At 43.6% G+C, this 26,031-nt stretch overlaps 1 protein-coding gene across 1 annotated transcript in view; it reads right to left on the bottom strand.

The window, feature by feature from the left end:
- The window catches only part of maml3 (mastermind-like transcriptional coactivator 3), a 134,333-nt gene extending 113,644 nt beyond the window's left edge, over positions 1–20,689 (bottom strand). The window contains exon 1 of the mRNA XM_085277947.1: positions 19,575–20,689. Within this exon, the coding sequence (XP_085134073.1) occupies positions 19,575–19,952 (378 nt within the window). The 5' untranslated portion in view covers positions 19,953–20,689. The remainder of the gene's footprint in view (positions 1–19,574) is intronic.
- Positions 20,690–26,031: the final 5,342 nt, after the last annotated feature.

The raw sequence follows: 26,031 nt of genomic DNA, 5'->3' as shown, positions 1-26,031 counted from the left end.
TGTCAAACACAAAGAACTCATTTTCTACATGAATATTATTTATTCCTTTTTCCTCGCTTTACTCGTGTGACAGTAGCTAACCCATGAGAAGGAGCTTGTGTGTTTTGAATTTAGACAGCCATTAAAGTCATGACGTCATGATGAGTTTGAAATACAAATGTGCTTCTGTCAGATGTTCAGCACAGGTGCTGGAACCTTTAGTATCGTGTTGGCATGTTTAGATTTTCTTTTTAGGCTAGGGTTGGATTTAGTGGGTCAGAGGTTGTTGAGGTTGCACAATTTACAGAGCTGTAAAAAGAACTTATGTTTCTGTGCTAAAACTCTAAATATAGATTTTTGAATTGAACTCTTTAGCAGCCTTTGGACAGCCAAGCTTTCTTGAATGCGCCACCAAGAAAGCGTTTTCTCTGATGGTGAACGCTCCATTAGGAGTTGATTGAACTAAAAGCAAAGTGCTGGATTAACTCCAGATTGTAGCTGCTTGAGGAAAACCTCTTTTCAAAATGTCAGTGAGCTGACAAAAGTTCGGTCCCTTAAAGTAGCAGCAGGCCTACAGCTACAGGTACCCACGACCCTTTTTCTTAATCAAACTTTTCCACAACCGCGGCTGCTTTGTGTTTCCAGACTTTTCTGAACTTTCTTGCGCCGTTCACAACTCTTTCCAAGTCGTTATCATCAAACTGCTGCCTGCAAACTCCCTCGTCCCCCTCTTTCCGTGTTTGCATTGCTCTGTCTCTATTTTTAGCTCTCTCTTTCACAGATTAGGGGTCTATTTATAGACCCCCTTATGATGTCCAATAACAGGGCTCTCTGCAGGAGAATGGCAGCATCACAAGGATTCACACACCTCCCACTTGGCACTGAGCTCTCTCACTCTCTCTCTCTCCTGTTTTGCTCAGTCCTCCCATCCCATCCCTATGTTCTCCTCCTCCTCCTCCTCCTTTTTCAGCCGCCCCCTTCCACCCCTCCGTCTATCCATGGTGGAAACTGGCACCGAGCCCACAGTTACAGTGGAAACTTTACGCACAGGAAAGAGCCTCATGTCACCCTGACAGCCTGACAGTGCGTGCACATTTTTAAAAAACGGCATCTTACTTACAAAAAGAGACGGTAAGGATATAAACGTCTACCTACACATGGAGAAAAATAACACAACCTCCATGGCGCTAATACACCACACTCTCCTTTTTAGTGAGAAATAAAGCAGACGGCAACATAGATACGGACAGATAGGATGTTTTTTCTTCTTCTTGACGTTTGCCCCCCTTTTAAAAAAGAGGACATTACATAATTCTCAAAACACTTCCTCTCTAAGCCAAGAGCACTCTGGCGTTTTATCACACGCACACACACATACACACACACACACTTGACATATCCAAGCAGACAGGCAGCCTGTTCGGGATGTCTGCATCACAGTCGCTATGACAACGGCAGGAGAACAATCCACAAAAACAGCCACTTGGTGGGAGGAGCGAGGGGGGGAGAGAGACAGACAGACAAAGAGAGAGAGAGCGCTCATGTGGACTGTAGCTGTACCAGCTCGGGCTGCGTGCCATTTCTTTTACCAGCTTCTCAACTCTGCTTCCCCTTCAGGGCAGAAAGCGCCTCCTCACCAACGGGAGAGCTGCGTTTCATGTGCCACGAGCGCGGTTCCCCTTCTTTGTGCCTTTGTGAGTGTGAGAGTTACACAGAGTCACGCTCAGAGAAATAAATGCAAATACTGGCCCGCTGTGGGGTTGCGTCACAGTCCCCACAGCTGGATCATTCAGATTCTGACCACTCACATCCAAAGCAGCCACTGAGACTCGTTTTGAGATGTGCGTGCTGTCACCAGGCACACTACAGCCGGACTTCCTGTTTTAATAATAATAATAATAATAATGGATTGGATTTATATAGCGCTTTTCTAGGCACCCAAAGCGCTTTACAATACCACTACTCATTCACTCTCACATTCATACACTGGTGGAGGCAAGCTACAGTTGTAGCCACAGCTGCCCTGGGGCAGACTGACAGAAGCGAGTGATTATCTGTGTCACCATGCAGGACTTACCCCATGGGAGTCTTTGCTGTCCCTGTGGGTACATAAAGGGCAACAGTGCAGATGCATTCATACACTGTTGTTCAAAATTGTATAAATGTTCAGTCTTCCACCTTCATCTTCTTTTCAGTAATGCTATCTAACAAAGCCACTTCAGGTGCAATGCAATTACAGCGCACATTGACTAACCTGGCGCGCGCGTGTGTGTGCACATTAGTGATTTATATTGTTATTTAGGTAGTTTGTGACAAATGAATGACTGAGCGCCATGATCAGCTTTGTCTCCCATCCAGGGAATGAACTCCATATTTACTGAGCTCTGCATATCATCACACGAATGAACCAGTTCTCCACCTGCTGCAGGTTCTGCTTAGAGTGGCCCTCTAGCTTGCAGCAGCTATCAGGAGCAGAAGAACTGCAGCTACCAGCTGCAATCTAAGACCCCGGTGACAGTAGGCCTCGTTCGTGTAGTGAAATCAGCTGCAAACTGGAGGTTCAGCCTAACCAGTACTGGTTCACCCACATGATGCTATTTAGAGTGGACCTCCAGCTTGATGGGGTTTCTTCTCATACAGTGAGGAAATGAGGCCTTAAAGAATGAAACAAGTGCTTTTTTTTCTCGTATTAACTTCAAGAGCAAACTAAGATCTGAAAGAAGAGTTATTTGTCATAATGAGATTTTTTTTATTTTGCACAAAATATAGATTGCATGTCTGCCAAACTGCTAAACACAAGTATGAGAATTTTACAATAGGCCTAGGTTACATACTCTGTGATTCTACATCTGAGATATGAAGAGAGCTTTAGACGTCTTTAGTATGTCTAAAAGTTATGCGGGATAAGGTCCGCTCCCAGAGTGATTCCAGTCTGATTTAAGACATTAAAAGTAAAAGGATCTCGCTCTCTTGCTGTCTGCGCGCTGAAAGGAGTCGGCATTTTAAAATACCACATTGTTTTTATTTCCCCAACCCATTTTCTTCTGCACACAGGTGTAATGAACTGGAAAAGCAATGATGTGGAAAATATACTGTTAATGTTCCAAAAATATTTAGCGTATGTGCAAAACAAAGATTAGGACTTTTCCTTCTCTCCGGGGACTTCCGCTGGCTGACAGTTAGGATCCTCGAGGGGGGCTTTCTTTGTTATGTTTCGAGCTGGAGTCATTAAGTATCCATTAAAAAAAACCCAATGGCTCCTTAACTGTCAACAAGCCGAAAATAAAGCAAGAATCCCAGACTCGCTGTTTTCACGAATCGGGAAAAGTGTCAATTACAAAGCTTTAAAAAGAGCATAATCACTGCTTTCCCCTGCGTTCAGTCGCATTTTAAAACTGCTACAACTTCTCACAGACTTTGAGGGCATTATCACTAAAGAGTTTCAGCTGAGCTTTAAGCCTCTAACTCCACAAAGCTTGCTTGACAAAAATCAAACCACGTCTGACCCAAATCTGCTCAAAATCTTCAGGGAAATGTAGTTTTTTTCTTGGCTATTTTTACTACTCTGCAATCATCCTGTGAGTTCCAGTGCTTTGCTGATACACTGAAGTGAACGGTTTGTGACAGCAGAGAGCCGGGTAAACATCTGCCGATCTCGTCTCCTCAGTAGAGTCCTCAGTCTCTGCCAGAGCAGACTAGAAGGCACAGAGAGGAGGAAAGGGAGGTACAGATAGCAGAGGATGAGAAGATGGTGGGATCCGCAAAGGCTGACAGGCAGAAAGACGGGAGAGGGGGAGCGGGCGATGAGCCTGAAAGGTGAAGGCAGAAAAAAACTGAAAAAAGATGCACTGCCGAGAGTGTCGACAAGAAAGAAGTGAAGTCGGGTCACAGAGCGTGTAACAGACACACTAAGATGCACAGAGAGACAGACGAAATGACATACTGTAGATACGCATTCTTGCAAAAGGCAGTAAAACTTTCTGGAGAAACAATACTACCAGCCAAGTGTCATATCCACTACTATCAAACTGCACAACGGTATCTTGGGAATCTCCAGCACTCCGTCCAGCAGGGCCGCCGTTTATAGCAGGAATGCAGCGACGCACCAGTCGTCGCTGCCTGTTTACATTCTCTGCGTGGCGGTCGTGACACCGCGCTGACAGAGTTTCAAGGTCCCAGAAAATAGAACGCAGTGTTTTGCATTAGCATGCACTTAAATTTTCAAGGAACGGTTTAATATTTAAAAAATTTCGGTTTCTGTAGGAATATTTATGACATCTTTTCTGTCATTATATGCCTCCTTGTTAGATTAGCTTAGCTTAGCTATCCTTGCACTCACTGTACAAGAAAGAAATTTAGGCACCAGAGATATTAAAGGTATTAAAGGAAAAAAGTTTTTACCCTTTCTTGGAAAAATAAAGTGAGCGGGTAGGACTGGAAGCTTCCGCTCTTTATGGCTTCACATTTATGATAAAAGTGGTGCAACTTGCCTTAATCTCAGGTCGTCATTCTTTAAATATCATCCCCTGTTTATTAATGAATCTTTGTGCTGCACCTGTAGTTTTCCAGAAAGTCCCTTCAGATTAAAATCTCTGTAACAGAGAGGCGAACAGGGAAGTGCAAAACTCATCCAAACAAAGGGATGATCATAACAATAATCAACTGTGTGACTAATGAAAAAGTAAGGTACCTTTTGGCCCACTTGAACCTATATTTAAAGTATCTGTTTTCTCAATTTAGAGATTCAGATTTTTTTTTTTAATTTAATGTGGAAAATATAAACCAGGCATCCCTCTCACTCACAGCTGTGATCATCATACTTGAGTTTATGTTACCGTTACCGTCTGGCAACGTCGCCATTAAATTACGTGACTTTTCTCCGAGTCTACTGTTGAGGGAACAGCAGAAAGAAGTGGCACCTGTAGACGAGCCGACTGCACGTGTGCTGCACTCTTCTTGTGGTTTGTTTCCCAAACGGAGGTTGAGCATTTCGTGTGAGATTACTTTGTAGCTGTTGATTCTTTGTCAGACGATGTCTAAACTCTCGTTCACCCTCCTCCAGGTCTGCACAAACTCTCACAGTTTTATTCATTCTAAACGCTTTCAGTAATAAACAATATAAACAGTTGAATTCTTCTATTTTCTAATAAATAAATCATTTGAAATTTTGCATAACCTAAAGAAGCGCAGTGAATAGCAGTCAAAAGTCTTGGCTGACAGTTTGTGATTCTGACAACTGTATTTGATGAATACAGTTAATACCACACGGTGAGAGAGAGAGGGCAGAAAGTGAGAGTGCTTTTGAAAAGAGCAGCTGGCATGTTTCCTTGGTTGTGATCGTTGTTGCTTCTATTTTAGGAACCATCCAGGAAGTGATCTAGAGACAGGCTGCTGACGGAGTAATTCAGCTCAACCAAACAACGCTCAACTCATCGCGAACCAAAACAAGCACAAGTGAACGTAGCAGAGAAAAAGAGGGCAGAATAACGAGGAGGGAGCAGCACATCTGGATCTTTCTGTGTATATATCTACTGTTTCATTTACTTCTGGGAAATGCGTTAGGCGCTGTAGCACCAGTGTGCTACGCGGTGCATTTGATCCAGTTTCATCATGACTGTTCAGATGTATTATCTCTTGCTGGATTAAATCTTGACAGACTTGACCTTTTCTCTCCAACACATTTTGTAAAAATCAATTTCTCTAAGATTGCATTTGACAAGTCTTGTAGCACCGTACAGCATGTTTCAGCCACTGGATACTGATGCCTGTTACCCTTCACTATCACAGGGGTGGGTATAGTTCATTCTCAGCGTTGGAGGAAATTAAAGGGATGAGTCAAGTTCAGTTAGAAAACGGCTTAAAGGAGCCACAATTTGCACGATCGCAACAGATTTTTACCCAGATTCGGGATAGCCAAATCCTCTTTAAGTACACAGCTCAAGACCTCCATGCTGTACTGGCTTTCTTTGCTAAAAAAGGCTAAAAACGAACAAGGATCTGCGAGGAAGGCTTGTGTAAATGCCATAACCTTGGGAAACCCTTTCTTAGAGCTTAATTGAAACAAAAAAATAAATATGTCTACTTTTCCGAAGCTCTCAGCGGCATCTGAGGGCAAATATGGACTACATGACTCTGAGAGCTGCTGTGCTGCTCAAACCACAAGACGTTTTTGTCTCTAATAGCAGTTCACGGATCCCCACAAGTCAATTAATTTAACAAATTTCTATAAAAATATACCAAAATACCATTCTTTGAAGTTAATTCCTGTAAATGCTGATCCCTCGAGGGAAAAAGCACAACAGTGAGCTGCTGTGCGTTTTTATAGCATACTAAAGTATTGTTTTCTCTTTACAGTATGTCAGTGTGTGTACGAGTCCACGCATGAGGTTATAAGGTTTCACTAACAAAGGCCACGTGACAGAGACTGCGGTAGAAATTAATCACATCTGGCCTGTGGATATGTCTGATTAGTAAACCAAGCAATTAAGCGCTGGTGAACCTGCAGGCGGTACCAGAAATGTTTGGTGGTTAGACGAATTATTCATATTTTATTCATACACATGTACCAGTTTACTCCAGTTTCTAAAATTTTCGCAGCTAAGCATTAGTAGCAGGAGGCTGCTGGTGCTAACAATGCTAATGTTAGCCTCACACTGCACACTAATGTGACGTGATGTGCAAGAGTGCAAGAGTCAAGCATTTCAGAGTCGTTCAAAATGTGATTTAGTCATTGAATAATGTGATTAACGGCTTAAAATAGCTCTTAAACACACGCACAATATTTTCGTGGCCAATGTTTAACTGTGGCTCTGTCAGATTTTGCTCAACCATCAGTGCTCCTGAGTGTTTTTGAACTTTGAGACTCGCAAATTAGTCTCAAACCATTTAATGTACTAAGAAATGATTCACCAGGAAGATCCATAATCTGGTCATAATCATCTTCACTGTGTTATAATGTTGAATGCAGCTGCAAGAAACTAAATTCATGGCATACAGGTGAAGCCATGCAAGCTGAGATCCTGCTCAGAAGAGATACCCATCCATCCATCTTCTTACACTTATCCTGTCCAGCGTCGCGGGGGAGCTGAAGCCTATCTCAGCTGTCACAGGCCGACACCCTGGACAGGCTGCTAGGCTGACACAGAGAGGCGTTCACAACTATTCACACGTACAGCTGATTATGAATCACCAATTAACCTAACCCACACATCTTTAGGCTGTGAGAGGAAGCTGGAGTACTCATGCAAGCCTGATGAAGAACATGCAAACTCTACACAGCAAGGCCTCAGCTGGGACTTCAACCAAGGACCTTCTTTCGATGAGGAGACAGTGCTAACCACGGCGCTCCCGCTGCCCAAATGAGAAGCAATAATAAGTAAAGTTACAGCGTAGTAAAAGAAAAAAAGCTCATAATAATCTTTTACTTGTACTGAACACAGCAGGAATATTAAAAGGACAGTACTATGGTAAACAAACAGCATGTAGCTTATTTGCCTTAAAATAGGAAACCTTTTTAATTAACTAAACCGTGAGAAATGGAGCTCCACGACGAGAAAACCCGCACAAGAAACAGGCAAACACCAAGTTTAAACCCAGGTCCCTCTGTCTGTGAGGCCACCGTGCTAACCTCTCAGCTACAGCATGAAACTGTAACGTTTTCTAAAGTAAGAAGCTGTGAGGTTAGATTACACTGTGAAATAAACTCAAAGCTGTTGATTAAATCTGCAAAAATCCGTGCCGGGAGAATAGAGGTATCAGAAATAGGGGACAAGATTATTGTTTGCTAGTTTTGGGCAGCTGTAGCGGTGTGATTGAACTTTCTCTCATATAGAGACAGAACCAAAAAAAAAGAAAAGGAAAGAAGAAAAGTGAACAAAATCACAGGACTTCCTGGAAAGTTCTGAAAATATATTTGTGAAACTTGATTCCAGCTATCGGCTCGTCCTTCTCATGTTGGCTGCTGTGGGGCAATATTTGGTGAGTTTACACTATTTGCACAAGTAACGTGTGGAAAAAAAAAAGGTCAGACACGGCTTTAGATGCAGGAAAATCCAGCTGCAGATAATTTGCTAAAATTTAACAGTGAAATTTGTTCCAGTGCCGCGTGAGGCGAAATAAACCAGCCAGCACTGACAACATCTGCCCCTGGGCCCTCGTTTTCAGCCAGATGTGTGTGCTTCTGTGCAGCACTGACGGTCTCCAGACAATCACTGTCATAGGCAGCATGTCGGTCGCGCTGCTGCACATTCTAAAGACTTCCAGGCTGCAATCACCAGGTAAAAATCAGCTATCAGTCAGCGTCGTAGCACGCCGCTAACTGTTCCACCACACAGTTAATATCCTCGCTCACACCATCCCGCTCTTCCCCACTGCGCCTCGCTCCCCCTCTTCCTCCTTATTGCCCTCTGCAGTATTATCAGATAATGTGTGTGTGTGTGTTTTTCCTCCTGCACTGCAGCCACTGTGGCACAATTACCCCAGCTGCTCCACTAATGGCTATTGATGCAGCTGAGGGCCCCCTGCACACAGTTGCACACGCAAACATTCATAAAAAATTCATGACGCTGGCTCGATAGGAAGGTGCGGGGGATCTGGCCGGCACTGGAAAGAACAACAAATGTCATCTAACAAAGGAGGGAAGAGGCACACGATACCAGCTTTAACATTCAGCAACACAGAAAAATGCAGATGATGTTCATATGAACAACGTTAGCAAGAAGAGCCGATGGGTTAAGTCCAGCGTGCAGTAAAATCCTGTGTCTACGTGCCTGTGTGTGCTGCAGGAGCACATGTGGTGGGTAATTCCCTCTTAGCACAGGATTTCTTCCTGACACCGGCCTACGTGGAGAAAGCTTTAGAGGGCTAAGCCTGCTACCTGAGACTGAACCGGAGATCACCGGAGGCATGGAGCGCAGTGATGGATGGAGGGAGGGGTGGCAAGGTGGAGGGGAAAAAAGAAAAGGGTGGATTTGAATGACTGAAAGGAAAGAAGGGAGGACAGAGTGTAAGGACGACAAAGAAAGGTCAAAAGAAGGTAGGAGGAGAGAGACGATCAACAAAGGACCAAATTGCGTGGGAATTAGAAGCAGTCACTGTGCGATGGGCACAAATGAGTAACAGGAGGAAAACTGGAGGACAAACAAATGATTTAAAAGTGCCACGATACTGTTTTTCTTTTTTGTTTGTTTTTTGGCGGGGAGAGTGAAAAAGTGATGGAAACTGTCCCTGAGTTTGACAAATCAGTAAGAGGAAGGTCAGAGGGTTGCCGCCCGCCACCAACAGGAAACTGAAAACTGGTTGTCAAAGATTAGGTGATATTTCCTCTGTAGCTACCCTCAAGTGTTTCACTGTAAATGCACAGCAAGTCAGACTAACATGAAATTAACGTGTGTCATTCAAATAAGCTTCAAAAATGCCAAAAAAAATAAGAGCGTTAGCCTTGAACAGAAAAGTGTTTCAAAGTCAGCTGGACATAATTTCACATTATTTCTACATTCTGCCTCCTTATGTTGTTTATTTCATTTACATTTCAGGGCGAGATGTTGAAACTTGTTACTTTGCATGTTTATATTTAAGCACGTAGACTTGAAGCTCTGGCTGCAGTGTTTTTAGACGTCTCTTCTCTGCTGTAAGCTCCTCCCACCTTACAAACGTCACATTGACACAAACTACAAGGAAGTCAACACTAGTTTCACACGAGATTCCATACCCGCTCTCCCAGGTGACAGTCCTCTGTGTCTTCCTTCACAGATGTGCTCTGAAAACACGTGTGATTGGCCAAAGTCTTCTGCTCTGTCTAATCTGACTAGATTATCTAAAGCCTAAAACAGAGCCCACAGGAGGAGCAAGAGTCTAGTTAATGTTCTAGTTTAAGGTCTGTTAACATACCAGCATGCTGTAAGCCAGGCTAGGGCCAAAGGAGGTTAAATTATCAGGATCTCGTGTAAACAGTGGAGTTACGCATGAAGTTTTCTTCTGTCATCTCCCATTAATCATGTCATGACTCCACAGATTTATCGTGTGACCTTTCAGAAGGGTTACGCCGCTCATTGGGAACCAGTGGACTAAACTAACTTTCAAGTCTCCACCATAAGCAACAGAAAAAAAGTGCAGATGTAGCAGGATATTTAAATCTAATAAGAATATAACACATTCTTCTGCACTCTTAATGAAGACAAATTTTGAATACAATAGGTTTTTTTTTTTCTTTTCCACTGCTGCTATAAAGACAGCAGCATTTGCATATGATGAAAATGTCATGTGGCGTTATCTGGTGGCTAACAGCTCCGGCAGAAATGCTGGAATCATAGTACAATACTTGAATTCACAAAGCACGAGGCAGATAAGCGAGTTCGTAACAATTCCAAAGATCAACACCGGCAAGACTCGGTTTAAAAATAACAAGTCATTTTAATACTCTGCCAATTTCCCTGCAAGAGAACAAAACAATTACACCAAGATCTTGTTAGAAGGTTGTCACAGTACGTTTCCCTTCGAAGTTTTAGTAGGAGTGGGGCCTATTTAGGGGAAAATGTTGGAAGAAATACTGACAACCAGGCACACTGAGGAGTTTTTGGTTGAGTTTGTATTGTGGCCACATTTGGTATTAAATTCCCAAATACAGTGGTTCTTTTCTTTCTTAGTAATAAGAAAATATTTTTAAACTGCTGCCCGGGCCTCGCTGCAATTTCTACGGTTATGTGGAGGAGTCGACTCTACCCCTTCTTACTACTGGACTGCAACCTTCAGCAAACACAAATGTGGTCCCATCTGCTGCAGACAAAGTGTGTTGTTACAGTATTTCCCTAAAAACAAACTCTCACAGTATCTCTGCACCCTCTCCTGTGCACACACATGTATGAATCCATATGTGGCAATGTTCCTGTTCTGTGTCCCAGTTTAATAGGCAGAGGGAATTACGTCTTTATGACAGGACTCCCTTACTAAGGCCATTGTTTTAGAAACCCTGTTTAGCTGTAGAATGGTTTCTGTGTGGATGATGCTTAGCTCGCAGAGTGCTGGTGTTTGAGGAAAAAAAGCCACAGCCAAAATGTTTTTCATTTGGTGTGTGTGGTGTGTACAGATCAAACTACCAAGTCAGACGCTACATGTTAAAACAGCAAATTGTTCATTCGGTCTTCACAGAGAGAGTTGTAGCCGTCACCATTCCTTCATTCTGACGTTTCTAAGTAAAGCGCATTTACTCGCAGAGGATCGGAGGGGACCCGGGCATCTCCGATAACCACCTCATCCATATTTTACCAACTCAGTGTTTGTGTGAGTACACCAGGGGTGAAAGCAACAAAGATGGCTTCCCACCATCCTGCTATCAATAATGCAAAATCTAAACTGCCGCTGAGTATTGCTCCTTTAATACTACACTTACTGACGTGAATACAGTGGAGAAAGCGAGCAGCCTTCTGGCACAATCCAAACAAAAGGCAGCGCACAGGCCAGAGAGATAAGACAACAGATACTCGACTCTTTCCAGAGGTTTGCTGTTTACTTAGTGAGACTGCGCCATTTTTACTGTGAGAGGATAATAGTTAATGTTACAGAGAACACTGCGGCGGGGTCAGAACTGAACTTTGGCTAACCTTAGACACCATGAGCTATTGGTCATATAGACTAAGTGTGAATACAGCAACATTTGTCTGTCTGTTAGCAGGATTACACAAACACTCCAACACAAAACCTGTTAAAGTTTCATCACTTTTATTCTAAACTTTCTGAGTTATTTTGTTCCATGATGTCGTATTTATCTCACGGAGCTAGATTATTTTTCATGTTCTGGCCCCATTGACACAACAATTTCTTAACTTTTGGGATGATTACAGTACATCTTACCTAATCTTATGCTTTTGCTGATCTTTATGCTCTGTATATCTTATATAGCAAACAAATCAGAGAAATATCACTTCTTTTATGTAATGGGTTGGTAGCTAAAAACATTGGGAACTAATATTTTAACATTTACCCATCTATCCAGTTGACATTCATGCCAATTAATAATATGTAAGGTGACGACTTCAGCTAAAGAATTACAATATTTCCCTCTGAAAGTTACTAAAATAGGAAAAGACTATTTAATTCAATTCAATTTTATTTATTGTAAGGTAAGGTAAAACCCTACAAAAGTACTGGCTCACCTACACATGACACCTAACATGGAAACCCATGTCATGAAGCTCCCAGCTCACATGTTTTGTGCTGATGTTAATGCCAGAGGAGGTTTGCAGCTCTGCGGTTCCTGAGTCAGCAGAGAGTTGGTGACTTCTGCACACTACACTCCTCAGACCTCGCTCTGTATCTTTACGTGGTCTGCCACTTCATGGATGAGTTGCTGTGGTCCTTAAACGCTCCCACTTTGTAATAATCCCACTTACAGTTGTTATAACCAGGAGGGAAGAAATTTCACAAACTTACTACCGGTGCCTATAATGAACACGTGATCATCAAAATTGCAAATTACCTGCCTGTCTGTGATTAAATAATATGTCAGCTGATGGTTTCTGGTTCATACAGTAAGTGCAGAAAATTATAGGCTATAAAATCAAAGCTTGGCCATTTTAAGTCTTCCACAATTGAAAATTACAGCAGACAGTCGCCAAGCCTTCATTATGACAATAAAAAATATTTAATTCACCTGGATTTGATTCTCAAACATGTTCTGCTGTGTATACAGCATATTAACACACGGTAAAGAGCAAATAAAAAATGTAAAAACAGGGAGATAATCCTGTAGCTCTTCGCTTTTTTCCCTTCAGCAGCTACCTACAAGCAGGTGGGTCGACTGAAGAGGAAACAGCAGTGTGGGTTTTAATGCCTCTTGTCACATGTCACCTCACTTTCTGTCATCCATCCAAAACTGGAACAAAAATGCCCTAAAAAATCAACTACAGTCAAGCTGAGAAATCTGTGCACAGAGTAGAAAACAGTGACTTTACAAAGCAGCTGCAGACTGTGAACACGTGCGAACGCCTTTGATATGGAATCGACGATTAAGGGATGAAGGTTTTCTAAAAGTCATAAATTTGAAATTTAAATGATTTCTTTCAGCAGGTGAAAACAACACAAAGTTGTAAATCCTGTGAAAACTGGTAAGAAAACGCGAACGTGACGACCCTCTGGATCCCTGTACGGGCATCAAAGAGGAAGAACTCTCATCGAGAACGATTTATTACCTCGGATTAGCTTTAAATTTTATTTTGAAATCCTTTTTGTTTCAGCTAGTTAAAACTTTCTAAAGAGCCAAGAGTCCTCTGAATATTCAAGGGTCTCTGCAGATTGTGTGTGTGTTCCTGTAGAACATGTGAACAAGCGTGGGAGGAAGGGAATGTGGTTGCAGCCGCCCCAAATCAAAAACATCCAGAGCTGTGTGCATGTGTGTGTGTGTGCAGGGACTCAGGGCCGAGGGTGAGAAGGAGCAAGAAAAAAAAAAGAGTGACAAAAATGTCTTGATGCTTCTCAATGGTCATGAGAATTTGCATAATTAAGATTAAGGAACTGACCTCCCAGCCCATTGTTCCTTCAGTGGGCTGCTTTCAGTCATTATGCAAATGTGCTGTTTATAAGATTGAAACCTGCAGTCAGCTGAGACTGAAGAAGTCACCTGGATGAGTGACGAAACGTTTCTCCCACAAAACGCTGCGTCCAGATGAACAGAATCAACTTTTTGGAGAGTGACAAAAATGTTAACACGGAGCACATGAGAGCAGAAGAGAGGGAGTTAAAAAGGAACAGTCAGAAAAAAAACAGAGGGAGTCAGTCAAATTAGCGTGTAATGAGTTGAAAACAGCATGACTGTGATGTCACGGGTGTTCGCCGACGTCACGCTCTGCGTGTGTGCCTGCGCGTACTGGTGAGTGTAAGCTCCTCGCCAGCACGCTGGTTTAAATATAGCAAATGGGCAACGGTCCCAGCTGACTTTAACAATGCTATAGCTACCAGGACCATGTACGCTACATTAGTGCTTTACTAACGCTGAAACCAGAGAAGTGTTGAACAGAGGGAGGGAGAGAGGAAGGGAGGGATGGCCTCAGATTCATGAAAACTCAGCCGCCCACACTCAGGCCTTTGCTGCCAAGAGTCGAGCAGGACAACAGTGTGTGTGTGTGTGTGTGTGTGTGTGTGTGTGTGTGTGTGTGTGTGTGTGTGTGTGTGTGTGTGAGAGAGAGAGAGACATTCCTCTGCGAGGTGAATGCCAAGGAGCGAGCAGAGCCGAAGACAGACTGTCCTGAGCTACTGTGTTTTAGTGGAACTAACGAGCCCCTTGCTGTGCACCTCGGCCTCGCAGCTGCAAACTTGTTAGCGACGAGGTAATCAGATCTGACTGGATGTTTTGCCAGAAAAAAGTACGGGTCACGATTCTGCTTTTAAGCAACATCACGGCCCATTGGATCGGAGACACGTGCCTCTGACTGAAAGGTCACGGGCTGGATCCTCGCAACATTCCCCCTCCTCCCCCGTGCTTCCATCACGACGTCAGCAAAAACGCTAAAACACGGCAGCCACTCGTGAACGTGTTCTGTTGGAGGTAACGTCTCGTCGTGTTAAGACATTAGATACACCCGAATCAGATTTGTGTGTCACTCCCTCATTATCAACATGCAATTTTCACTTTTAGACTTTTGAATTCAGTTGTCATAGAAGGGTGGAAAAAAGCAAGATTACACACTAATTTCTCTCCTGGCTGTGGTCTCAAAGGCCCGAGCTGCCATCACTAATTCTCTCCCCACCAACAGATGTAATGAACAGCTTCACACCTGCTCCCTGTGGACTGTCAAATGTCATTCTGGGAAGATGAACGCATCAAATGGATAAATATAGGGGATCATACTGACATCATGGACTTTAATATTCAGCAGTGGAAGAATATTGACAAAAAATTCATCTGTTATCCAGTTTCTGAGCTGTCGGTGTTAACGTTTCTGACACTATTTAATCTTAAAGGAGGAGCAGAGCTGCCCAAACCCTAATCAAAAACACCCCCATCTCATTAAAATAAAGCAAAGAAATGGGCGTACACGGTGACAAACTTTTGACCCCTTGCTCAACAACCTAAAGGCAGATCATTTAAAACAATCATAACACAAACACAAGTTTTATTTCATGCTGAACGGGATACGGAAACAAAATCACCAACCAGGTGCAAAGATTTTAAATCTCAGAAGCGTATTTGTTTGGTTTCATGGATAAAAATGTTCATGTTTTTAACTGTATTTCAACAGGAAGTACATCTCGTGTCTGCAGCATATATATTGTCAAAACAACACAGTGATGACTCGCCCTAAACAGCAGAAATCAGTAAGTGGTATTGCTTGTGAGGGTGCTAATTTGGCAGGGAGAAAAACAAATGATTTCTGCTACTAAGATGTGGTCAACTTGAGTATGATGTCATCATCCAACTTCTGAGGCAAAGGAACGCAGCACAATTCGATCGGCTGCCTGGCGTTTCTCTGTTTGGAGTTTGTATAGTTTCTCCTCCCGCAGTCCAAAGACATGCAGGTGTGGTTAGCCGCTGATTCTAAATCACCTGTAGGTGTGAAGGTGAACGGTTCGTGTCTCCCTGTGATGGACTCGTGACCTGTCCGGGTTGCACCGTGTCTCTCACCCTACGACAGCTGGGTTGAGCTCAGCCTGGTCCTGTGACCCTGAATTGGATAAGCGCTTCAGACACATGAAGTACAAAAATCTGCCACGAGTATAACTTTAAGCGCAGGCTTTGGAGTGAGCAGTAAAATGATTTACCTTCAAATGTGGTCGTTTTTTAAAAGTAGAAAATATTACATCTGTATACGGAGACTATTTGCACATTTAAGACCAGGCAGACTGATAAAGATGAGTCCAGTGACACAAAATGCTGGAAAATTTGGCTCCAAAAACCCAAATAAGTAGATTAGAGGTGATGACAATGTCATGAAGTGCCATGAGAGTGTGTGGTAGCAGGGGGCTTACGGTAGGAGGTAGGGCAGTTAGTCAAAAAACCCAAAAAACACTTTTAGAATTGTAGAACGTATTCAAAATTCTTAATTGTGCAGTAAGTGTGAGCTGAACTTTGACCTTTGACCTAACACAATTTGCATATCTGTCCATCTCTCTTGGCATATTTTGTCACCATGTGCAGGATGCAGTCCCAAAGCTTTACAGGTGTGCACCTGACCTTGCAGCAGGTCTCATTTTGTTGTAAAATGGTCTTGTTTGTTGATCGTACAACTACAGCAGCACATTTTATGGAACTGTGCCTCACCTACTTAGTAACCCACAGTAACAATGTTGTTACTAGCCTCTGTATTTCTGTTGTACTTGCATCCCACTTGACACGGTTAGAGCTCAAATTTAGCTTTATGTCCATTTACGCTATGACAGTCCAGATTTTATCTATGATGGCTTGCGGGCTGCAAGCGCTGATCGTACAAGCTCACAGAAGGGGTGAAAACGCCTCCTCAGACACTCAGTAAATTTAGCTTCTGTTTGCTAATAAACATTTATTTTTATCATAAATTACTGGGCCATCTTTTTTCCTCAGCATTAGTATAGCCTAGCCTAAAAATCAAACACAAGAAAAAATGCCTATAGCTTGCTTGCTTCTGATTGGCTGCTCCTTGTAAACAAAAGATTTAAACCGAAGGTGGGTGGGGCATATGGTCATCTGATCCCAAAGATGACCATATTAGGGATCTCTGCCTTCAGTGACATCATGCAAAAGCCAAAAGCAGAAAAAAGTGTTCAGAGCAGTATTAAACCTGAGATTCTGGTTTTATTTGAAATCTTGACCATGTTTAAAGCGAGTATCCTGTATTAACAAGGAAATGTGTAACAGGTCCAGTTTAATATTAACTAAGCATGAATATGTTGTACTGATAGCCATGGTAAGTGACAAAATCAAAACTTTATTCATTCTTCTTGGAGGTTGAAAGAGGAGTTAATAAATAACTTCATTGTGTTCAGCTTTACCTCAAGGAGATAAATATGATCGTCTGTCTGCTGTGAAACATTTATATACAGTATACTGTCTTCTCTGCCCATTATAACAGTTGGTGCACAATTAAGAAGTGTTTAATATGTAAATGAGCGTTCAACTATTCCACTGTTAGTGTAACATGATATATGGATGTTGACAGAAAGCAGAAAGGCAGCTTGTCGTTCTGCAAGCTACCCTCTCATTATCCGACAATTAAAAGTTTGGAAGTGTCCGTCTCGTGAAAGTGAATCTCCAGGCGGGCAAACAGTTGGTTATACAGGAACTACCACATCCCAGGCCCCCTGTACCCCGAGCTTTAGTTGGCTGTTGGCTCTTTAAATAATGTCTGAGCGAGACAGAAAAGGTCTCACTCAGACACATGGTGTCGTCTTCTTCTCCAGTCTCACTAATAGTTAGTCTAGAGACACAAACACCCACTTTCCATGATTACAGGCTTTCCCCGACCCTGACGTGGGTGTGTCTGAGAACCATTAGACCAAAGCACAGTGTGCTGAGATGAGCATCACAATACCAAATATAAAAGATTACACTGACACAGTTTGGATTTGGTTCAGAAAGACATTATTTGCATTTGAAGGTATTTAACTGTATTGCTGCTTTTGCACTTTAAACTGGCTGATGTTGGGGTTGGGTTTTTTTTGCACACTGTAGGCATTCCTGACATTCTTCAAAGTGGTGATTACTATACTGGCACTCAAAGCCAACCTGTAGTAGAGCACAAACGTTTCACAGCTGAAGTGTGTGTGAATTTAGTCTTATGATGTCAGCTTTTCATCTTTTTAACTAAATCGTGAAATGATTGTGCTTTTTCAGCCAATACTATGTTCACAGCACACCCTCCCCATACGGTCTGCAACATACACGCTACACATTACGGCCTCTGTTGAAATTGTGCATGCACATCTGCATAATCCCATCATCGGAATACTTGGCTTTCCTCGAATGCCTGCTTGTGAAGTGACTACATACAGCCATCTAGCTGCAGCTCCCTTCTTCTGAGGGGTAAAACGGCGAGGGATGGGAGACTTTCCTTTTAATCTCCGCGACTGCACACTGCCAAGAACTTACAATGTAACATAAAGAGGGTGCTAACACACAGCTCTGTGTGTTTCAGCTATTGAATGCTGTGTTTGCGTACAAGCTGTCGCCATCAGTGAATGGGAAAGGAGCAGAGAGAGAGACGGAGAGGGATGCCACTGTGCCTTTAAGCAGTAATCCTTCCATTCTCGGAGCATTTGTTGCCGGCCATCTAATGGGCGGTTCGGTTTAATGTCCACAAGGGCCGCTGGGAGCTGCCGCACTATTAAAATCTCTGCCGCTCGTCTCATTCTGGAGCTGCTCTGGTTTGCTCTTAAATAACAAGCGAGGCTGCCTCAGAAATTAAAAGACGCTCCGTATTTTGCATTTCAAAAGGGGGGGAACTGGGCTCATTGCAGCAACAAAAGGGATAACAATGTTGACATTCCCCACATGCATCCTTTGGTCTTTTCTAAAGGAAAGCAGAGCCCACGGGAGACGGGGAGCAGGCAGGGACACCACACAGTTTGCCAGTGTCTGCCTACAACCTCTCTCACACAAACAGCCAAACACCGGGAGTGAAGATCTCTCACAGCCTGGACAGCCACGAGCAACTCACCAGCCCTCCATATGTTACCACTGCCCCCTACCAACAGGAAAACACCCTAGCACTCCTATAAAACCCACTCTGACTGTAATGACAAATGACAAGTGCAATATCTTCACAAGGGCATGCAGCTATTGAGGCATGTTATGCGATCGCTGCATTCACGAGCGAACCTGAAGAGCTAGGAGTTAATGACAGTGTAACAAATGTTCACAAACTACTGTGGCATTCATCTGAAGTCAGCTGGCAGGTTGCTTTAAGTCCGTGGGTGGCTTTGATTGTGTGTGTGTGTGTGTGTGTGTGTGTGTGTGTGTGTGTGTGTGTGTGTGTGTGTGTGTGTGTGTGTGTGTGTGTGTGTGTGTGTGTGACACTGGGGACAGACTGCAGATTTTGAGAGTATGTGACAAAGGTTACAGTGCAGGCTGGAGCATTAACTGCTGCTGCTGCCGAGAGCAAGGAAGCAGTGTTGCAATGCTAATGCTCTCCTGTGTTGCAGAACAATTTCCACCCAAGAACAAGAAAGCAGAAGTTATTTTTTAGATGCAAACACACCGCGAGCCATCCTCCAGAAGTTACTGACTAGTTTCAGAACCTGACAACTGAAAGTGCCCCCTCCCAAAAAACAAAACAAAAAACACTGATCTCGCAGAATAAGATCAAATATCAGTTGCCAGGCTTCTAATTTCCACACAGAGCACAATCCAAGCCCCAAACTGCAGCCTGTTGGCTCCAACGAGGGGCCGGACTTCTTTGTAAACAAAAGAACTTGGAGGAAAGAAAGTGAAGCGAGCGCTGAGAAAGAAAGCAGCGATTAGCGAGCATGTTTTCAACAAGTTTTCTGAGTGATGAACAAGAAGAAGCTGTGCAGCTTGCTTGGGGTTGGGGGGGAGAGAGAGACTGGGAAGCAGAGATGGAGGGGAAATGAGCGAAAGTGTGTCGTGTTTGTGTGTGAGTTGTAGGTGGCCGTCGCAGTCAGCTCGTCCTTACCGCTATGAGCGTGTTATTCCTCTGCTCCGCGGAGGACGCAGAGTCCGGGTCCAGCTGCTTGCTCTGGGGCTGCTTGGTGCTGCTGCCGCTAGCGGACTTTTTGGCCCTTTGCTCCAGAGTCCGCTGGTACAGGTTGACCGTGTCCCTGCGGTCTATCTCCATCTGCTCGGCGTGGGCTTGCTGGTACCTGTTCTCGCAGGTTATGTGGTGTTTCCTGCAGCCCTCTATCCGCTGCCTCAGCCTCTCCACCACCGTGCTGTGCTTAGGTATTCCCACCACGCTCGCGGCGGGCCCCATGCTCGCGGCGGCCGGGTTCATGCTGTTGTTGATGCAGATACTGCCGTTGGGTCCGGCAGCGGGGGAGGCGAAGTCCCCCATCACGGGGCCGAGCGGCGGCTATTTTGGAAGAACTTTTCTCCCAGTTAAGCTCAGCGCCACCGCCGCCACCTCCTCCTCCTTCCACCTCCACCTCCACTCCACCACCTAGAGTCCGCTTTCTCTGCGCGTCCTCCGCCGGCGAAAGGTCCCGAGCAGCGGGCGGAAGATACGGCCGCTGAAGAAGAGGGCAACAACCGGGAGTGGAAGGTTTAAAGGGCTGCGAGGCTCTCGGTCATGCGGCTGAGCGTCTCTTCTTTTCTTTCCAAGTGCTGAACACAAACAACACAAAGCCCCCAAACTGAATTCAACAATAAAGCCGCTGCCACGCTGATAAGAGCAAAAACACACAGCGGTACAGCGACGGTGCGAGTGGGCACCCAGCGCTCATATGCGCACAAACCGTCCCGCAGAGGAGCAGCGGCGGCTACAGCAACAGTCCACTCTCCGGTTCACCGTGCCGTCCTCTGAGAAAAAGTTTTGCTGCCTAAACCGAACGGGCTCCAGAGTTTCCCAGTGAACTTGCATCTCATCTGGTTTTGGTTTGAAAGAAATCCCGGGTAAGATGTTGTTGAGTTGGGGGGAAAGCGCACAAGCGCCTTCGGTAGTCCGATTGTGAAGCAACCAGATAGTAGGACAGACGGCGCAAAACGCGGATACGGGAAGCAGTGGCGGAAGTCTCTAGTCACTGCCTGCCACCATCACAATAATCAGGTCCGCTTCTCCACCATGCCAGCGGAGTGATATCAGGAGTTTAGTAAAAACCAGCTAAAGGCTGTGCGAAGAGCCCGATGGTGGAAACCAGGAAAACACGGAGTGGAATCCACCAGGGGACGTGTGACCTGTCCTGAGCTGTTTTAACGGGTTAATAAAGGGTTAAGAGAAAGGTTAACATATTGGAACTTAAGGGAGAAGCACGCAAAGAGACAGAAACTGCGTTTAGGGGGTAAAAAGAAACGCAAGACTATACAACACTAAAAATGAGCCGCAAATATAGATGAAGAATCAAAATGTTAAATGTCTTTGAAAATCTAAAACTCAGCAGAAACGAGTAGGGAAAAAAGCCCAAACACAAGAGGTAGTTTCAAAATTTCATTAAAGTCAGCCATAGTTTAAACTTGCAGGGGTGGTTGGGCTTTACTGTTTGGAGATTTATAAATAAATTATTATCACTTGATTCTTGCGCATAAGATCGCATCATACCAAATTAAGCAGTTACTCAGTTTTTTGCAACTTCATAAAACAATCCAAGAATTTAAAAATTAGCTCAAACATACAAACTTTAAAACAACAAAATGCAAAAATGAGCGAAAAGTGTGCAAAAAACAAACTATAAATGCACAACACAACAAAGCAAGGCAGCTCGTTGGAAGGCAAAAGTTTAAATGTAGCATCTGTCCTCTATTGCGCAGATAGTTAAGGCCTTTTAAATATTTACACACTTCATACCAGTTTAAGTTTAGTTTTCACAAATACAGAAATCTCTCCAGAAGATATGGAAGCAAGGCACAGGTACAGAAATACTCTTCACACACAGACAACAAACAAAAACAGAGACAGCAGCCAAATGTATGGATTACACAAAGGCCCCTCTTTGATTGATGGCTCAGCAGTTGCAGCTTCCTTTAAAAAAAAGAAAGAAGAAGCTCCACTTGTGTTGCCAAACAGATGATGGTGTTTTCTTGATTTGCTTGTTTTGCCTATTTACTCAAGTCGTGGTGTGTTGAGCTCTGCAGGCCCACTGCAGGTTACACCCATTACACACAGGTAAACGGGTGGAAACGGGTGGAAATGAGTTCCTCCTCAGACTGAAGTCCATGACTATAACTTGTAATTATCCATCGCTGGAGCATTTTTAAAGAGGACTGAACATGTTATTTTATAATGACTATTTTTTAAATTGAGTTCAGCATACAGATTGTTAGCTGAAAACAGAAGATGGGAGTTTGGAAGGTTTAACGTCAATTTTTAAACACTAAATGCAAATATTTGTATTAATGTCCACTACAGGAAGCCATTATTGTTGACTATGACACACACTAATCACAAATCCTGGCCGCGCTTATTTAAAAAGGTGTAAAAAATGACTTTTAAATGTGCAAAGTGAGATCTTTTCAGGGGCTGGTGAATCACCGCTGAAAGAATTTAAGCAGGAAGTGATAATGATGACATAGCCGTTTTATTCTCAGGCCTCTCTTTCATTAAGATGTTTGCTGGTGTGCTTCTTCTTAAACATTCAGATGTTCTTTATGAGAGTGAAAGTGTATCCAATTAAATTTAAAGACCTTTAGTATTAATAACAAGTGCTGATCCACTGAACTGGTGACCATGTAATTCATGTCTTCTTATCACTTTCCAGTATCTGACTTCTCATGCTCAGTGCATGTCATGAATCACAGATATTTTGCATGTTTCACTGACACATGACCATCCAAGTTATAATCACCAAATTATGAACCCAACACTGAAAAAACGACAGGTCCCATGATGGCCACTTAAAGGTGGCTCCAAAAAATAAATAAATAAAAAATAACAAAGAATTAAACATATTCATAGTCTTGTACATATGAAAAGGTTTATGCTCCAAGGCTAATTTGCTTCATCAAAACAATTTATCAGCACATTTTCATCTCTGGAGCCTCAATTAGTGCAGTTTTGACACACAGCATGTCCTTTGGTGTGTGTCCTACTTTTTTTTGTCACTTTTCTACATTCGTGACAACATTTTGACCTGCATGATGTTTTCCTAACCTAAGAGTGCACATTGGCTAAACCGGGGGTCCATGCAGCTTCATCTGTATGCTTGATCCACAGCTGGACTTTAGTCATCAGATGGACAGCTCAGGTTGAGCTGTTTGGAGACCATTTGGAGAGGCAAGGTTGAGCTGGTTCGGACATGTGGAGAAGAGGGATAAATGGTAAATGGCCTGTATTTATATAGCGCTTTACTAGTCCCTAAGGACCCCAAAGCGCTTTACACATCCAGTCATCCACACATTCACACACTGGTGATGGTAAGCTACATTGTAGCCACAGCCACCCTGGGGCGCACTGACAGAGGCGAGGCTGCCGGACACTGGCGCCACCGGGCCCTCTGACCACCACCAGTAGGCAACAGGTGAAGTGTCTTGCCCAAGGACACAACGACCGAGACTGTCCGAGCCGGGGCTCGAACCGGTAACCTTCCGATTACAAGGCGAACTCCTAACTCTTGAGCCACGATCGCCTGATAAGGGATGAATTAGATAATATGGAGCTGCTATGGTCAGACTGACAACACAGAAACCTCCCACACCTGTTTTGCCTGCACAGTGGCAAGAGCGGTGGCTTGCACATCTTCAGCGGCTACCTCGCACTTATCCGATCCAGGCAGGCCCACAGTCTGATGCAAGTGTTGCAGGATGGAAGCGACTGTGTGGTGCTCCACGCACCGGATACACTGACGCCGTCACTTATGAAGAACCTTGGGTAGATCTTGCAGTTGCTCCAGTGACAACAGCTGGAGCATCAGCTGTGTGTATGCACTGGAACAAACCAGATGATGATGATGATTGAAGCGGTATCTGGGTCTGTGAGATGCACCCACGTGGTCTGTGGATTTACCTTGTTAACCAAGCTGCTAACATTAGCTGGTAGTTACTGTTAATCTGTGGCTCTCTTCCACAGCGTGTCTGTGTTGTGTCTTCCTCCCCTAACCCCAAACGGTCACGGCAGATGGCCGTCCCTCCCTGAGCCTGGTTCTGCTGAAGGTTTCTTCCTGTTAAAAGGGAGGTTTTCCTTCCCACTGTCTCCAAAGCGCTTGCTCATAGGGTGTCACATGATCGATGGGGTATTCTCTGCTTTCGCTGTATTGTTGTAGGGTCTTTATCTCACAATATAAAGCACCTTGAGGCAACTGTTGTTGTGAATAAAAAATAAAACTGAATTAAATAGTTTGGCACTCCAACCTTTTGTCCAAATACGTTCACATCTGGCACCAGAAAAAAAAACCATTTTGGCAGCCAGAATGCTAAAATTAAGACTTTTAAACAGGACCTGACCAACCAGTGGGTGACATCCATCTTTTATATACAGTCTACACACTCTGTTCTTCTTCTCATTTCACCAAAGAGTACCACAGACTTGGACACACATACACACACACACACACAAATGTACAGCAATGTGAATGTTACCCAGACAAACACATGTGGTTTTTTTCTGTTACGTCGCAGCAGAGCCCAGTTATCTCTCTCTCCGTCACTGTCTGTGCACCTCTCTCTCCCATTTTTATTTTTATCTGCCATGTCATGTGGGAGTTCTGAGCTCCATCCCCGACTGTTCGGGCCATATGTGCTCCCTTGTCTCTTTCTAACCATCCCACCAACACACACGCATGTACTCACACGCACAGTCCTTCACCCCCTCACATACTGTACACCAACAGAGACATACGCACGCACACAATCGCACTCTGCTTGGCAATTAAACATGGGCAGCATGTGTCTCTGCTTCCACTCCATTGCATGTTATTCATTTCTGTTTCCTGTCTCAGTGTTAAAAGGTTATTTGGTTCCTGCACGAGCACCAGTGATCACGATTGCTTCGCTCGCAGAGGGCAGATTTAGCTTTCTCTTCGTCTACAGGAAGTTCACCATATTTGATGGTCTTAGTTTCAAAACATCCTCTTGGAGTGTTTTGAAGCTAAAAGTCATTTGTGTTAAGATTATTCCGTGAGGACTCTTCCACACCGATACCACAGACCACGGTTTCCCAACCTTTTTTGTTGCAATTCATTTTAATTGAATGACGCAATATGTTTTTGCAGCTGTGCTTTTGAGCTAAACATAGAGGTGTTTTCTGATCTGAGAGTCCAGTTAACAGAAAAACATTTCATGTCTTTGACTTCAAAAACTGGTGAAAAATATGTCTATTTTATATTGTTAGATTCAGGCAAAGAATGCGTTAAGATTTGTTAGGAAAAAAAAAGAAAGACAAAAGATGTCTAATATCTTGAGACCTAATATGCAAATTTCCATGTGTTTATTTTGGACTTTGGAGTAGCTTTGCATGATTCACAGTTGTAGAAACTCAGAAAGGTTTCGGGCACATCCTCACAGACTCACGGTGTGCACAAAGAAGAGCAAAAGTCTAAAGAGGATGATGCTGCAGCAACACTTGCAGTATGAAGAACAACTTTAGCCCAGCCCATCCTTGCTGGCGCTTCATTGGTGGATCCTGGATGTACATGACTGGGTGTATTAATTTTTTTCTACTAAGCAAAAATCTAAAGAAAGGCACATGCTATTTTAACTGATGACTGAGATGAAGGCTACGTGATATACAGGTGAAAATAATCCTTATTTGTCTTTCATTGAATGCTGGTGCAGACCCCAGATTTTAGCTCTCGCCCCTTTAAGCCAACTTTCTTTTGATTGGCTGCCCATCGCAATCAAAATGAGTTGGTCAGGGCTTCTGTGTTCACAGCCAGCGGCTCAGGGATAAGCAGTGCTGCTGAGATATCAGCATTAGTGATATGTTCTCTTACTGACATCATACAGAACCTGGAGTAGAAAAAAACGCCCTGAAACTGAGTTTTTTGATTAATATGACAACTAATTCACTCCACTACGTGGTGCAGCCCGTCCAACAAATATGGTCACAAAAACCCAACATGGTGCAGCCAAAATACTGACAAAACCAAAACCACTGGGAGATGTCATGGCTGTTGCATCCATCTGTTATAAATGGCTGGTGCTGTGATTTTTCCTATGCAACCCTCAGTGTGTTGGTGATTGTTGACGTGCTGCTATGTGACAACAGACACACCATTCCTGAAAAAAGTGGAGGAGAAAACTGTTTTTTCCTCCACTCGCGGTTGGTGTCTCGTTTGTGTGGAGCGTAAGAGATGAGGAGAAACCGTTTATTGAGGCTTAGAAATATTCTGACCTCTGTGAGCCATCTTTCCCAAACCATAGCAAAAACTAGAGCGTATGAAAAGCTGTGGAGATTGTCAGATTAAAATTTTAAAGAGAAAGTCATGACATTTCTTCACCGAGCGCTGTGTATGGTCTTGCTTGTGACGTGTTGGAGCACACCACTT

The sequence above is a fragment of the Mchenga conophoros genome, linkage group LG6, assembly GCF_057382185.1.
Source record: "Mchenga conophoros isolate Kocher_MC1m ecotype Shallow Benthic linkage group LG6, M_conophoros_male_GT1.1, whole genome shotgun sequence".
Lineage (NCBI taxonomy): Eukaryota > Metazoa > Chordata > Actinopteri > Cichliformes > Cichlidae > Mchenga > Mchenga conophoros.
Note: the sequence above shows the minus strand (reverse complement) of the source record. Positions and strands in the feature narration are given on the sequence as shown.